Source organism: Gopherus evgoodei, chromosome 21 (assembly GCF_007399415.2).
Source record: "Gopherus evgoodei ecotype Sinaloan lineage chromosome 21, rGopEvg1_v1.p, whole genome shotgun sequence".
Classification (NCBI taxonomy): Eukaryota; Metazoa; Chordata; order Testudines; family Testudinidae; genus Gopherus; species Gopherus evgoodei.
The window spans coordinates 10,785,857-10,800,634 of NC_044342.1; the positions used below are offsets into that span (position 1 = coordinate 10,785,857).

The window sequence follows — 14,778 nt, forward strand, 5'->3', positions numbered from 1 at the left end:
ATTTGGTGTTTTTTCAGGAATTGTGGCCATCAGCAGAGAGGAGTGGAGGAGAGAGGTGATCTTTGTTTTTCTCTCCATTTTTATATTATTCTCCCCTCTTTAAGGATTATTTCCAACTGGGGTTCAGGCGATAGCCAGTCTGTTTACACAGGGACCCCCAGCTGTTTTCCATTGCCTATATGTAAAGTTCTTGTAGATAGATAGATAGATAGATAGATAGATAGATAGATAGATAGATAGATAGATAGATAGATAGATGTCAATGTGGCTCCATCAACTCATACCAGCTGATGAAACCAAAAAGAGTTACAGAGCTTGTCGTTTTTAACCTAGAAGAATGCAGGCTGAGAAGGATCTGGTTGCCCTTTATAAATACATGAAAGAGGAAAACTCTGGGGAGAGAGACGAGCTATCGAATCTAAAAAGCAAAGCTGCCACAAGAACACATAGGTAGGAACAGCTTCCACATCAGAGGAGTGGGGGGCAGACAACCTACCCAGTTAGAAACTGGAGCTGAGTCAGTTTACGAATGGGATGATATGACAGGGCTGACTGCAGTAACCAGGACTGGATTGGATTGGACTACACTGAATGACCCAGGAAGTCTCTTCCATTCCTGTGTCACTATGAGCTGGCCCATAATACCAACGTACAAAATATTTTTCCTCTTCCTTCTTCAGATGAGCTATACCAGTGAAACTGCACAGGGGAATCACAGCATGGTGACCCAATTCATTTTCCTCGGCTTCTCCCAGGATCCAGTGACGCGAGCAATACTTTGTGTGGGTTTCTCCATTATCTACACCATCTCCCTGATGAGCAACACCCCTATGTACTTCCTCTGGAATCTGTCCTTCCTGGAGAGCTGCTACATCTCTGTCACCATCCCCAAGATGCTGGTCAACTTTGTCTCTGAGGACAGGACCATCTCCTTCACTGGATGTGCCATCCAGATGCACTTCATCCTTTCTCTTAGGACAGCAGAGTGCTACCTGCTGGCTGTGATGGCCTATGACGGCTACAAGGCCATCTGCTGCCCTCTGCACTACCCCACTATTATGAATCCCAGAGCCTGCACCAAGATGGCCATTGCCTGCTGGCTCTGTGGAATCCTGATGCCCATGGGCAAAGTGATTTGGATCTTCTCCTTGCCCTACTGTGGGCCCAACGAGATCAACCACTTCTTCTGTGACATTCACCTTGTTCTGAAGCTGGCCTGTGGGGACACCTCCAGGAGCGAGGTCTTCATTGTACTAATCAGCCTAATAATCACTGTCATCCCCTTCCTATGGTGTTGGTGTCCTATGCCGGCATCCTCTACACCATCCTGAAGACGATTTCATCCAAGGGAAGGCACAAAGCTTTCTCCACCTGCTCCTCCCACCTCACTGTGGTCATCTTGTTCTACAGCTCAGCTGCGCTATGTACGTGCAGCCCAAGTCCAGCCACATAGCGGATGTGGACAGAGTGGTGGCCCTGTTTTATACTGTCATCACCCCTAAGTTAAACTCCATGATCTACAGCCTAAGGAACCAGGAGGTGAAGGCTGCTCTGAGGAGACTGACGGGAAGGAAAAGGTTTCCATGAAAGATTTAAAAGTTTTGGGGCTGTCCAGGTCAAATTAGGACCTTTTTGTCAAAATAAAGTATAATTACCAAACAGTTTCTTCTGCCTGGGTTTTCACATTATAGCTTCTTTTCTCTCCTCTCATCTCTATGATTCTGTTATATGAGCACCTGTCTGACAACTAAAGCCAGGCTTTCTTTCTTTATTTATTTCCTTGCTACAGATACTTAGGAATAAATTTACTGATGCCAATGTTGACACTCTGGAGCCTTGTCCACATGGGGATACTCAAGAAAGTTAATCCAAATTAACTAAAGGTGTGGATTAAAAGTGGATTAGCTAAACTGCATTAAACCCTTCTGTGGACACTTTCATTTGGAATTACAGTGGCCTTACTTTGGTTTAGCTTAATTCACTTTGGAAGTGGAATTAAAAACTAACCTGAATTAAGGCCATATCAATTTTGAATAAGAGCCTTGGTCTACACTACGAGTTGAGGTTGAATTTAGCAGTGTTAGATCGATTTAAGCCTGCACCCGTCCACACGAGAAAGCCATTTTTGTCAACTTAAAGGGCTCTTAAAATCGATTTCGGTACTCCTCCCCGACAAGGGTATTAGTGCTGAAATCAACATCGCCAGGTTGAATCTGGGGTAGTGTGGATGCAATATGACAGTATTGGCCTCCAGGAACTATCCCAGATTGCTCCATTGTGGCCACTCTGGACAGCACTTTGAACTCACATGCACTAGCCAGGTACACAGGAAAAGCCCTGGAAACTTTTGAATTTAATTTCCTGTTTGGGCAGCATGGCAAACTCAGCAGCACTCAGCACCACAGGTGACCATGCAGTCCCCAGAATGTTTCTACCCTCCCTCTATCATCTCTGTCCCTGAAGTTATTGCAAATTAGAAGGCAAAAAAAATACACTTGTGATGACATGTTTTTCTAGCTTATGCAGTCCTCCCGTACTGATAGGGCACAGCTTAATGCATGGAGGCATTCAGTGGCAAAGGCCAGGAAAAAATGCTGTGTTTGCTTAACAACAAAAATATCATGCCTCGCTAGCAATCCTGCCCGAGCCAGGTTGCTGTATCACATGCACTCCGCGCTGTATCAGCCTTGGGCGGGGACATGACTGCTTTGTGAGCAGGAAGGCCATAGATATAGACATTGCATTAGGTAGCTTCTGTAGCTAGAGAAAACATTCCCGTACATTCAGCAAAGTCTGTGGCAAAAAAAAGAGAATCCCATAGTGTAGTGATTATCACATTCACCTAACATACAAAAGCCCCATAGTGTATTGGTTCTCATGTTCCCCTAATATGCAAAATGCCCCTGGTTTGAAAGTGGGCAGAAACAGGTCACTGTTCATTTTTTCTGACTCTCTACCTGCATTTTTAGTCAGAACAGACCGTGCTGTGATTTTTACTTTGAATTATATCAATTATGAATTAAAATATATGGAAGCTCTCTCTCAGTTATACTCCTGGGTTCCTTGCCGGGTTTGAAAAATGGTCCACCTAGCCCAGATCAAGTGCTTAATTTGTGTCAGGGCTTGCTCCAGGCACCAGCACAGCAAGCGCGTGCCTGGGGCGGCAAGCCACAGGGGGCGGCATGTCAGCCACTGTGCTTTGGCGGCGGGTATGCCGAAGGTGCGGGACTCGCAGATCACCCGCAGAAACACCGCCGAATCCGCTTGACCAGCGGACCTCCGGCAGAAATGCCACTGAAGGCTGCCTGACTGCCGTGCTTGGGGCGGCAAAAGACATAGAACTGCTCCTGGCCCTGGCATCTCTAAGCTTGAGAGTTCACAGCCCCAGCTGTGTCAGACAGAGGCACCAACTTACTCTTGTGTCAGGGGTCCTGCCCCCTGCCCTGCCTCAGGCCCCACCCCCACTCCTCCCCTTCCCCCAAGGCCTTATGCCTTCCCTGCCTCTTCCTGCCCTGCTCTGCCACTCCCTGCCTCATCATACCCTGTTCTGCCCAGTCCCCTGAACACACTCTGCCCTCGCTCCTTCCCGCTCTGTCCCAGTGCCTCCTGCATGCTGCTGAGGAGATGATCACTGGTGAGTGAGAGGTGCTGGAGGGAAGGGGTGAAATTGATCGGGGGTGGGTGATGAGCACCCACCATATTTTTCTGTTGGTGCTCCAGCCCTGGAGCCTCACAGAGTTGGCACCTATTCTATCAGATATGATAGGTAAAAAAAGAAGGCTTGAGCCTCAGTACCTTAATTGCTTGAGCTCTGGCACCTCTTTCACTGCAAATTAAGCACTGCCAATATCTTGTCTTCCTACAGTACCTGGTGCCAGATTTTTAAGAGGGAGTGAACAGGGCAATTTACCGAGTGATCTATCCCATTATCCACTCCCAGTTTCTAACAATCAGGGTCTAGCGATACCCAGAGCATGGGGTTGCGTCTCTGACTATCCTGGCTAATAGCCATTGATGGACCTATCCTCCATGAATTTATATAATTCTTTTTAAATCCCAGTTATACTTCTGACTTTCACAATATCCACTGGCAATGAGTTCCACAAACTGACTATGCCTTGCGTGAAGAAGTACTGATGTGTTTGTAACTCTTCCTTATTTACTTTCTCCACAGCAGTCATGATTTTATAGTCAATCATATCCCCTCCTTAGTCATCCCTTTTCCAAGCTGAACAGTCCCAGTCTTTTGAATTTCTACTTATACGGAAGCTGTTCCATACCCCTAATCATTTGTGTTGCCCTTCTCCAATTTTTTTTCTAATCCTAATATATCTGTTTTGAGCTGGGATGACCGGAATTGCACACAGTATTCAAAGTGTGGGTGTTCCATGGATTCATATAGTGGCTTTATGATATTGTCTATCCCTTTCCTAATGGTCCCTAATATTCTGTTAGCTTTTTTGACTGCTGCTGAACATTTTCAGAGAACTGTCCACAATGACGCTTAGGTCCCTTTCTTGGGTGAAAACAGTTCACTTAAATCCCATCATTTTTTATATATATATATATCAGGAATTACTTTTTCCAGGAATTACAAGATACTGCTCCTTGTGAGTAAAAGAGGCAACATCTGACTTGTTGGTCTTGTGTTAATTTAGATGGGACGCATGAGTCAAAGGTGTTAACATAACCTGGTCATTGTCCAACATTAAATAGTGTCAAACAAGGTTTAGGGTTTGCTACACAGAGACCTAACCCATTCAGTGCCAGGACAAACACACCATTAACAATTCTTTCAACCTTTTATTAAAGATACAGAAAAGAAGAAAAACTGTTAAAGTATTTGAAATGTAAAATATGAAATAAGGTTTTCATTTTAACAACATCCCTTGTTCCCTTTAGCTTGAAAGACTTGTTACAAGTAAAAACCCTCTTGTCTGACCGTCTCTTAGATGGTATTGAAGATGATAATAACGGTCCATGGAGATAAAGGAGAAGAAGTTACCTGAGATGGGCTGGAGATGTTTTTGTTACAGTCCAATCCCATTTCATCCCAAATGGCTTTTGGGATTCAGCTGAAGGCTGCAGAGGTGACAATGACATCTGGGACCCTCTCTTTCCTAGACTAATCAGGACATCTTTCAAGATCAGGATGATGAAAGACTGAGATCCCGGGAGATGGTGAGGGTGGCAGCCATGATGATGAATCTCACTGTATTTGCCAGGTTTTCCCCCTGAAGTCTCTTTCTGTAAGGACCCCCAAAGGGAGTGGTGGACGGAATAACCCTTGTCCTCTTTATTTCATCAACCAATTAATCTTACCTAACCCCTCAGACAGAGACCAACACCTACAAAATCTCCACCAAGCATTCTCAAAACTACAATACCCGCATGAGGAAATAAGGAAACAGATCAAAAGAGCCAGACGTGTACCCAGAAGCCTCCTACTGCAAGACAAACCCAAGAGAGAAACCAACAGGACTCCACTGGCCATCACATACAGCCCCCAGCTAAAACATCATCAAGGATCTACAACCCATCCTGGACAATGATCCCACACTTTCACAGGCCTTGGGTGGCAGGCCAATCCTTGCCCACAGACAACCTGCCAACCTGAAACATATTCTCACCAGTAACTACACACCACACCATAATAACTCTAACTCAGGAACCAATCCATGCAACAAACCTCGATGCCAACTCTGCCCACATATCTACACCAGCGACACCATCACAGGACCTAACCAGATCAGCCACACCATCACTGGTTCATTCACCTGCACATCCACCAATGTAATATACGCCATCATATGCCAGCAATGCCCCTCTGCTATGTACATCGGCCAAACTGGACAGTCTCTACGGAAAAGGATAAATGGACACAAATCAGACATTAGGAATGGCAATATACAAAAACCTGTAGGAGAGCACTTCAACCTCCCTGGCCACACTATAGCAGACCTTAAGGTGGCCATCCTGCAGCAAAAAAACTTCAGGACCAGACTTCAAAGAGAAACTGCTGAGCTTCAGTTCATCTGCAAATTTGACACCATCAGCTCAGGATTGAACAAAGACTGTGAATGGCTTGCCAATTACAGAACCAGTTTCTCCTCTCTTGGTTTTCACACCTCAACTGCTAGAACAGGGCCTCATCCTCCCTGATTGAATTGACCTCGTTATCTCTAGCTTGCTTGCTAGCACACATATATATACCTGCCCCTGGATATTCCATTACATGCATCTGAGGAAGTGGGTATTCACCCACGAAAGCTCATGCTCCAAAACGTCTGTTAGTCTATAAGGTGCCACAGGATTCTTTGCTGCTTTTACAGATCCAGACTAACACGGCTACCCTCTGATACCTGACAATTAATCTTAGTTTGCGATACACCAAATTTGGTTCACTGATCTCTGATTCCACATTTTTCTTGTTTGCCCATCATGATCTTAACACAGTCCATGAGCAATACCAGTAGGCCTTTTCGTCTGGACTAATTCAGTAGTTCTGCCTCTCTTCTTAACTTTTCCCATCAACATTCAGGGTAAATTTGTAGGCCCAATTATCACATCAGTCTGGTGCCAGAATCTGGCTCCTGGTTTTAGTGATCTGAGTGAAATGGAATGTTGCCTTGGAGGTGGAGGGTCTTTTGTGGACAGTTAGTTCAGAGTAGAGCTGAGTGCAATTTTTTGGATAACTAGTTTATTCACTGAAAAATGCTGTTTGGGTCAACCTAAACTATTTGTGAATTTGGGCTGAATTTGCTGAATAGTTTTGTGCGAACCAACAGGAACACTCTCCTGTAGCCATCTGGCCTGACCCTGTCACAATGGGTAGTCAGTGTCTTTAATTCCTTTTTAAATGGTATTACTTATGGAGCCCTACCAGGATTATTTTATTAAACAACACACATAATTTCATAATAATATGCACATTATGTATTATTAATTAAGTTTTACCTTACATTAACTATAATAGTACATTCATGATACTAATTATTTATTACAAAAAAATTTGAATTTAATATGTTAAACCAGGCTTCTTGTGCACTTCTCTCCTGCTGTTGTTCAGAGTGCACGATCCTTTCCTTTGAGGGAACCTCAACAGGTGGCCCTGACAGGTGACAAAGAGGTTTACATGAGTTAACTCTCCTTGTATAATATCCCCCAAAATAACAGTGATAACAAGACAAACACAAAACACACAACACAATCTTTGTCGTGGGAGTACACTGCCAGTGTTCTGGGCTGCTCTCCTGCTGGCGCCAGCTTCTCTATACAGTGTTTGAAAAACAAAAGAAATATTTCCTAGCCCCCTGGTGGAGACAGATTATTGCTTAAAACATCCTTTCCATGATTTCAGCTGTGGGGAATGGAACCAGTTTAGCTATGGCTTGTTTTGTTTGCCAGCCCAAATTGTACCTGATATACTGTTGGGCTTTTCCATAAGAGCCTAATGGGGGAGAATCCTGCACCTTTTAATTCCCCGGCTCTTACTGGCATTAAGATAAATGACAATAATGGTGACCAGTTTCTTCCCTTCCATTTCCACTCCCTTCCTTAGTTTACTTTTGACGGTGTGTCTCATACATTCTACCTGCCCCGCAGCCTGCAGGTGATAGGCAATTCAGAACAAATGTATCATTCTGGTGAGCTTGGTGATGTCCCCCATGAGGTCTGACCAGAAGGTGGCTCCTTGGTCAGAGTCAATTACGTGTGGGACCCCCCCAGCGAGTGATAACCTCATTTTCCAGTTAGGGTTTTACAAACCAGGAGTGTTGGTTTATGATTTTTTAAAAGGAACATTATATAATTACACATACATATATATACATACACACTTAACATTAATAAAATTACTTAATATCTCTTGCACTACTCCAATTAATTTTATTCAAGTGTACACAGATGACATTTCCATTTTGTGCAATCAAGTCAAGTTCCAATGGAAAGCCTTTATATTCTTTTAGTCATTTTGATTAAATTGTCTGATTTTCAAATAATTTAAATCAGATTGTCTCACAGAATTGATTAGTTACAGACTGTTTCTGTGGGGAAAGGGCCCATTTTCCTTCAGAATAGCTGTAAAGGTTTCTGGGGATAAAACAGAGTTGGGCTTGCAGTGGTTACCCGACCCGTTTGTATCATTGGTTTAGCTTCCAGGTTCCACCCAATGTGAATGTACCGAGTTGCACATATAGTTACATTTACATAACTGGGTTTTATTATCACACCAAGAATTCCCTTCTTATATTACCACAACTGTTACCTTTTAACATTTCCAAAGTTCCCAACTGTTTACTTCCCTCCAACCTCTGCAGTACTAATTTCTGCAAAAGCTACTTTTAACTCTTCACTCTCTTTCTTTCCTGGTCTGCCCTGCAATAAAATTTCAAAGCTGTATTTAGTCAATATTCAGTTGTAAACTTTTGAAAGAACAACCACAACATTGTGTTCAGAGTTATCAACACTTCAGAGTAATGAATGACCTCCGTTCCTGAGGGGTTTGTAACTCTGAGGTTCTTCTGGATTGTGTTATTTTCACAAATAAAATATTCAGAATTTGGCAGAATTTTAAAATGTTGTGTTCAGAATTTTTTGTGTTTTGATGCAGAATTCCCTCAGGAGAGATCTTTTCAGGCCTTTATTAAACAGCTTCTCTCTGAGTGTGTCTGTTCAGTTCTTTGGATAAGGGAACTAGGTGCCCATTGAAATGTGATTTGGGCACTATACTGAAAATTCCAATGTTAAGAACGAAGGTTTCTGGAGGTTTATATGTCTATTGATTTATTTACATTAACTGTCACATTGTAGGTTAGATATCAGGAAACACTTTCCGAATCTATAGAGAGCTGAACATTGAAACAGCACCTGTGTCAAAGGGATTTGGGATGCTAACTCCACTAAGCACCTTGGGAAATTGATTCTGCAGAGTTAAGGCCCTACAATTCTCACTGGTGCCCAGCTCCCCTGGGTCCGGCCAAACCCTGACGTGCTCCCAGTGACTGAGCCAGCACTTCTGTGTTTTTCATCACAGGAGTTCTGCCTATTTCTAGATGGTAGCTTCCTCTGGCCATAGGTTGCCTCATGCCCCAAAGAGAGGGATCTATATGGCACCTGGGGCTGGCTAGACACCATGCTCTGAGAACTTTCTCCCACAGGCATTGCACTTGTTGCAACCAGTTTTGAGGACATTCACTGGAATAGCTCCCTGTCTTTGAAGTGCTCCGTGCAGTTGGCAGCAGCGGAGCAGCTGTTGACCTACAGTGATACATGCTAGTCCCTTCTAGTGACCATTGGACAGGCCAGACTCAGGACCTCCATTCTATGTGTGCGCATCTCCCAGCGCCCTGACAAACCCCCAGCTGTGTATGACTGTCCCCACTGACCTGACTCTGAGTCTACTTCTTAGTGGTTGCCCAACTTCCCTGCACCATGGGCCTGATGAGCCTGGAGCTGGTGCTTTGCCGGAAGTAGCCTAGATACAAGCTATGTAGCTGTTCCTGCTGAAGCGCCCAGAGGTCACTGCTTGGTTCTGGCTGTTTGCATCTCACTTGTGGGAGTGGAATGGAGGTGGCTGGTTTGCAGAGGATATGGTGGTGATGGCAAGAGGCACCATTTTTGGGGTGGCAGGTTTCCCAGGCCAATGTCCCCACATGCTGCACCAGGAGTTAGTGTTTTTATTCTCCAAACATTTATTTTGATGAAAATGGTATTTTGCTGGCAAGAAAAAAATGGTGAAAATTTTGTCTACTCTGACCAGTGCCCAGTTAAAAACTGCATGATGGGAAGATAGTGATGGCCACCTCTCTCCCTGGTCTTTCAGCTTAAATGGACCACACTGACCCGAATTCTGGCTGGATTCTCCTTTGTGACCTTGAGGGCATAAGAAATAATATGGAGTAACGAACCTTCTGATACTGTCACCCACAGTGTTTTATTTGTACTAGGCTGTCGGAATTTGGTTACCAGATGTCATTGTCTAACACAGAGGAAAAATGAACAACAGGGAATATACATAGCAATTTGTACTTTTATTTAGTGGAGTTTGTTCCTTACATGACAAGACAGCTCTGTGCATTATCAGATATCATCAATGCTCCTCACATAAGGTGAATGTTAAGCCAACACCACAGAGAAAAAATACCAGCATCTTGTATATGTCAGTGCTGTGCTGCTGGACATGAGAGTGGGATAGAATTCTCCACAACCTCATGTTCCTCTTTGTTATATAGACACAGCAGGGGTCCATAAACACCCTTCCTCAGTAACTCTGCGCTCTTCCACATTAGCACTAATATATTCAATGGGAGTTTGCAACTTCATTTCAGTGGGAGCTGATTGTCTAAGTCATCCAGGCCGCTTTGAAACCCTCAGCCTCAGCCTCAGTAATGATCTAGGAGTCTCTGCATGTTTTTTTGAAAGCCACATATTGACTGAATGCTTTACTCAAGGCTTCTCTGACCTCTCTGTTTCTCAGGCTGTAGATAAGGGGGTTTACCAGGGGAGTCAGGACTGTGTAACAAAGAGAGAGCACTTTCTTTAGCGCTCTCAGTGTATCGCGTTTTGGTAGCATGTAGACAATCATTATGGTCCCATAGAAAATTGTCACCACAATGAGGTGAGAGGAGCAGGTGGAAAAGGTCTTCTGTCTCCCTGTAGTGGACGGGATTCTCAGGATGGTGGAAATGATACAAACATAGGACGTTAGGGTTAGTAGAAATGGAGGCAGAGTGAATATAAAGGAGAACATGAAATCCAACAATATGATCAGGTGTGTGTCTGCACAGGAGAATTTTATCAATGGGACGGGATCACAATAGAAATGGTCAATTTCATTCAGGCCACAGAATACTGACTGTGACATGAAGAATATAAAGATAGTAACAGCAAAAAAACCATTTATCCAGGTCCCAGCAGCCAGTTGGACACAAAATCTCGTATTCATAAGTGCTGAATAGTGCAGGGGTTTACATATTGCTAAATAACGATCATAAGACATGACTGCTAGGAGAGAGCATTCTGTACCTACCAGACCACCAAAGAAATACATTTGTGTGATACAGCCACTGACTGAGATGGTTCTGTCTCCAGTCAGGAGACTGACCAGTATCCTTGGCAGGATGGTGGAGGTGTAGCAGGTCTCCAAGCAGGACAAGTTCTCCAGGAAGAAATACATGGGGGTGTGAAAGTGCTGATCAGTCACAATTAGCACCATGACGAGGCTGTTCCCGGCCACAGTTGCCATGTAGATCACTAGGAACAGCAGGAAGAGAAGAATTTGTAGGTCAGGGAGATCCCCGAATCCCAGGAGGATGAATTCCGTGACAGTTGTTTGGTTTCCCCAGGACGAGTCTGCCATCGGTTGAGTCTAGGAACAATAAAATGAACTGTGCAATTGAATTGGAATGTTCATAGAGCTGAAAGTTAATCAACTCTCAGGAATTCATTCCATAAATTTTCAAAAACTCCTCCCCCGCTTCTGGTTACCGGCTGAAATGTTAAAGCTAAATATAGATTTCAGAGCAAAGTGCCAGGAGTCTCAGGCTGAGAACACAACTTTGGTATCCCTGCAGACTCACCCTCTTCCATGTCAGAGCAATAATTATGATAATAACAGTCCATTTCTCTGGTAGCCCAATTAGTGATGTGACTGATCAGACCCCTTCTTGATCTGCTGTCATATTCCGTCTGCTGACACACTGGGTTTTAACAATGATACTTCAAAGCAGCACTGTACTGGTGGCTATGGCCAGAATCATGTCATGTCTTAGGAGGAGTCAAAATCAATAAATACATAAACTCAAACCTTGGACTGAGATTTTCAGTAACATCTAGTGTCCTTAGGCAGCCATCTTCTGTTAGAATTTATGGGAGTTAATCTAATAATAGATCTTGGCAAATACAGAATTTTAGGGTCCTACAGGAAAAGGAATATACATTTTCACCCCTACAAGAGATCAGTTTATGTTATAAATTATGAAGTGGAGTCAGTTCTTCCTTAGTTCATGTAATGATAATGATAATTATGATGGTGGTGACATGATGAGGGACTGGCAATGGCTTTTCTGTTTCACATTTCCTGTGTTAACTATGAAACAAATATAACACATTGTCTCTCTTCAGGGTGCATATTAGGAAAGGGGAAAACAAGGCTGATGTGCAATCCTAATTGGAGACTGACTCTCCGAACTGTTTAATAATTGAAAGCTGATAATACAGGAACAAGAAAGGGACTTGGGAAGAAAAATGCTGCCCCTGAACTCAGAAACAATCTGTCATGCTAAATGGGATCTTGGTTAGCAACATTTTATCACCACTTGCCCCCCATGAGGACTCACACTGAGCCAGATCCCCCACTGATATCAATCAGCCATAGCTCAGTTAGAGTCAATGGGCCAGATCCTCAGTTGAGGTCCTTTTACAAGATGTACCTCAATTTACCCATTTGTTAAATGGCACTATTAACCTTGATGGGCTCTGCTGTGGGATTGTGAGGTGAAAACTAGTAATATTAGAAAGTTGTATGCAGTGCTGCTGTAGCCATGTCAGTCCTAGGATATTAGAGATGCAAGGTGGGCGAGGTAATAGACCTGAAGAAGAGCTCTCTGTGGCTTGAAAGCTTGTCTCTTTCACCACCAGAAGTTAGCCAAATTAAAGATATCACCTTCCCCACCTCGTCTTACTAATATTCACAAAGCACACTCATGCCCTTTCTGGAAGATGCTGTAGAAATGCAGTCAGGAAGATGGAGCTCACCTGTAACCACAGGAGAAGCTTGAAGCGATGAGCTCATATGTCTCAGAGTTTGGTTGCCAGGTCTCAGGTTCCACCACTCAGGTTCTTGTCTCTCATCATTCTGCAGAAACTGCATTTAATCAATATAGTGACCTGCATCTACCTGAATGGATGAAATGCTGCCATAATCTGCTTTGAACACACTCTTCTCCCTCTGTTTATAAAGTGCTGACAGCTCCTCATAACTGTATCCTTCTCCATGGCAGGCTGCGTCTCCCTTGAGTCCATCTCCGAAAGGGCTGAGCCCGGGCAGTTAGCGCTGTGTTTTCTATGCAGACAGTACAAACAACTGTCCTGATGCAGCCAACCTCCCACAGCCAGAGGAATCATCTGTCTGCTCCCTGCTGTCTGTGGTCATTGCTCTGCATGGCTGAAATGTAACCAAGTGCCCATGGTGTGCATGACCCTGCAGATACTGACTCTGCTTGATAATCTTTAATCATTGCAATTCTCCCATTGCCTTCAGTGGAACAATTCCATGAGTAACAATAGCTGAGTTGGGCTCACCAGATTTGGAGTTGAAGCCATGCAGTTTAACAAAGACTCTGGAAACCGAATTTAAAGTAAATATAATCTGTACTTTGCAATTGAAACATCTGGATTAAAATAAATTGCTCTCTGCATCTCACGCTCTCTTTCTCACACAAAAAGAATGAGAAGTACTTGTGGCACCTTAGAGACTAACAAATTTATTTGGGCATAAGCTTTCGTGGGCTAAAGCCCACTTTATCAGATGCATGTAGTGGAAAATACAGCAGGAAGATATATATACACAGAGGACATGAAAAATAGGTGTTGCCATACCAGCTCTAACAAGACTAATCAATTAAAGTTGGCTATTATCAGCAGGAGAAAAAAAAATGTTTGTAGTTATAATCAGGCTGGCCCATTTCAAACAGTTGTCAAGAAGGCGTGAGTAACAGTAGGGGGGGAATTAGCATAGGGTAATAGTTTTTACTTTGTGTAATGACCCATCCACTTCCAGTCCTCATTCAAGCCTAATTTAATGGTGTCCAGTGTGCAAATTAATTCCAGTTCTGCAGTTTCTTGTTGGAGTCTGTTTCTGAAGTTTTTTTGTTGCAGAACTGCAACTTTTAGGTGTGTAATTGAGTGACCAGGGAGATTGAAGTGTTTTTCCGACTGGTTTTAGAATGTTATAATTCTTGACGTCTGATTTGTGTCCATTTATTCTTTTGCATAGAGACTGTCCGGTGTGGGCAATGTACATGGCAGAGGGGCATTGCTGGCACATGATGGCAGATATCATTTTGGTAGATGTGCAGGTGAACAAGCCTTTGATGGCATGGCTGATGTGATTAGGTCCTATAATAGTGTCCCTTGAATAGATATGTGGACAGAGTTGGCAATGGGGTTTGTTGCAGGGATTGGTTCCTGGGTTAGTGTTTTTGTTGTGCAGTGTGTAGTTGCTGGTGAATATTTGCTTCAGGTTGGGGGGCTGTCTGTAAGTGAGGACTGGCCTGTCTCCCAAGATCTATGAGAGTGAGAGATCGTCCTTCAGGATAGGTTGTAGATGTTTGATGATGCACCGGAGAGGTTTTAGTTGGGGGCTGAAGGTGATGGCTAGTGGTGTTCTGTTACTTTCTTTGTTGGACCTGTCCTGTGTAGGTGACTACTGGGTTTTCTTCTGGCTCTGTCAATCTGTTTCTTCACTTCAGCAGGTAGGTATTGTAGTTTTAAGTACGCTTGACAGAGATCTTGTAGATGTTTGTCTCCGTCGGAGGGATTGGAGCAAATGCAGTTGTATCTTAGAGCTTGGCTGTAGGCAAAGGATCATGTGATGTGGTCTTAATGAAAGCTCGAGGTATGTAAGTAAGTATAGTGGTCAGTAGGTTTCCAGTATAGGGTGGTGTTTATGTTACCATCACTTATTAGCACTGTAGTGTTCAGGAAGTGGATCTCTTGTGTGGACTGATCCAGGCTGAGGTTGTTGGTGGGATGGAAATTGTTGAACTTATGGCGGAA

The 14,778-nt window shown here is 43.7% G+C and overlaps 1 protein-coding gene and 1 pseudogene across 1 annotated transcript; one reads left to right on the forward strand and one right to left on the reverse strand.

The window, feature by feature from the left end:
- Positions 1-680: 680 nt before the first annotated feature.
- Positions 681-1,587, forward strand: LOC115638045 (annotated as a pseudogene).
- Positions 1,588-10,393: 8,806 nt separating this feature from the next.
- On the reverse strand, positions 10,394-11,359 carry LOC115638046 (olfactory receptor 1020-like). Its single transcript, XM_030539643.1, has one exon. It carries the CDS (start codon positions 11,357-11,359, stop codon positions 10,394-10,396), a length of 966 nt encoding a protein of 321 aa, XP_030395503.1.
- Positions 11,360-14,778: the final 3,419 nt, after the last annotated feature.

Excerpts from the sequence above, each read along its gene's own strand:
- LOC115638046 (XM_030539643.1), bottom strand. The coding sequence starts at position 11,359 with ATGGCAGACTCGTCCTGGGGAAACCAAACAACTGTCACGGAATTCATC.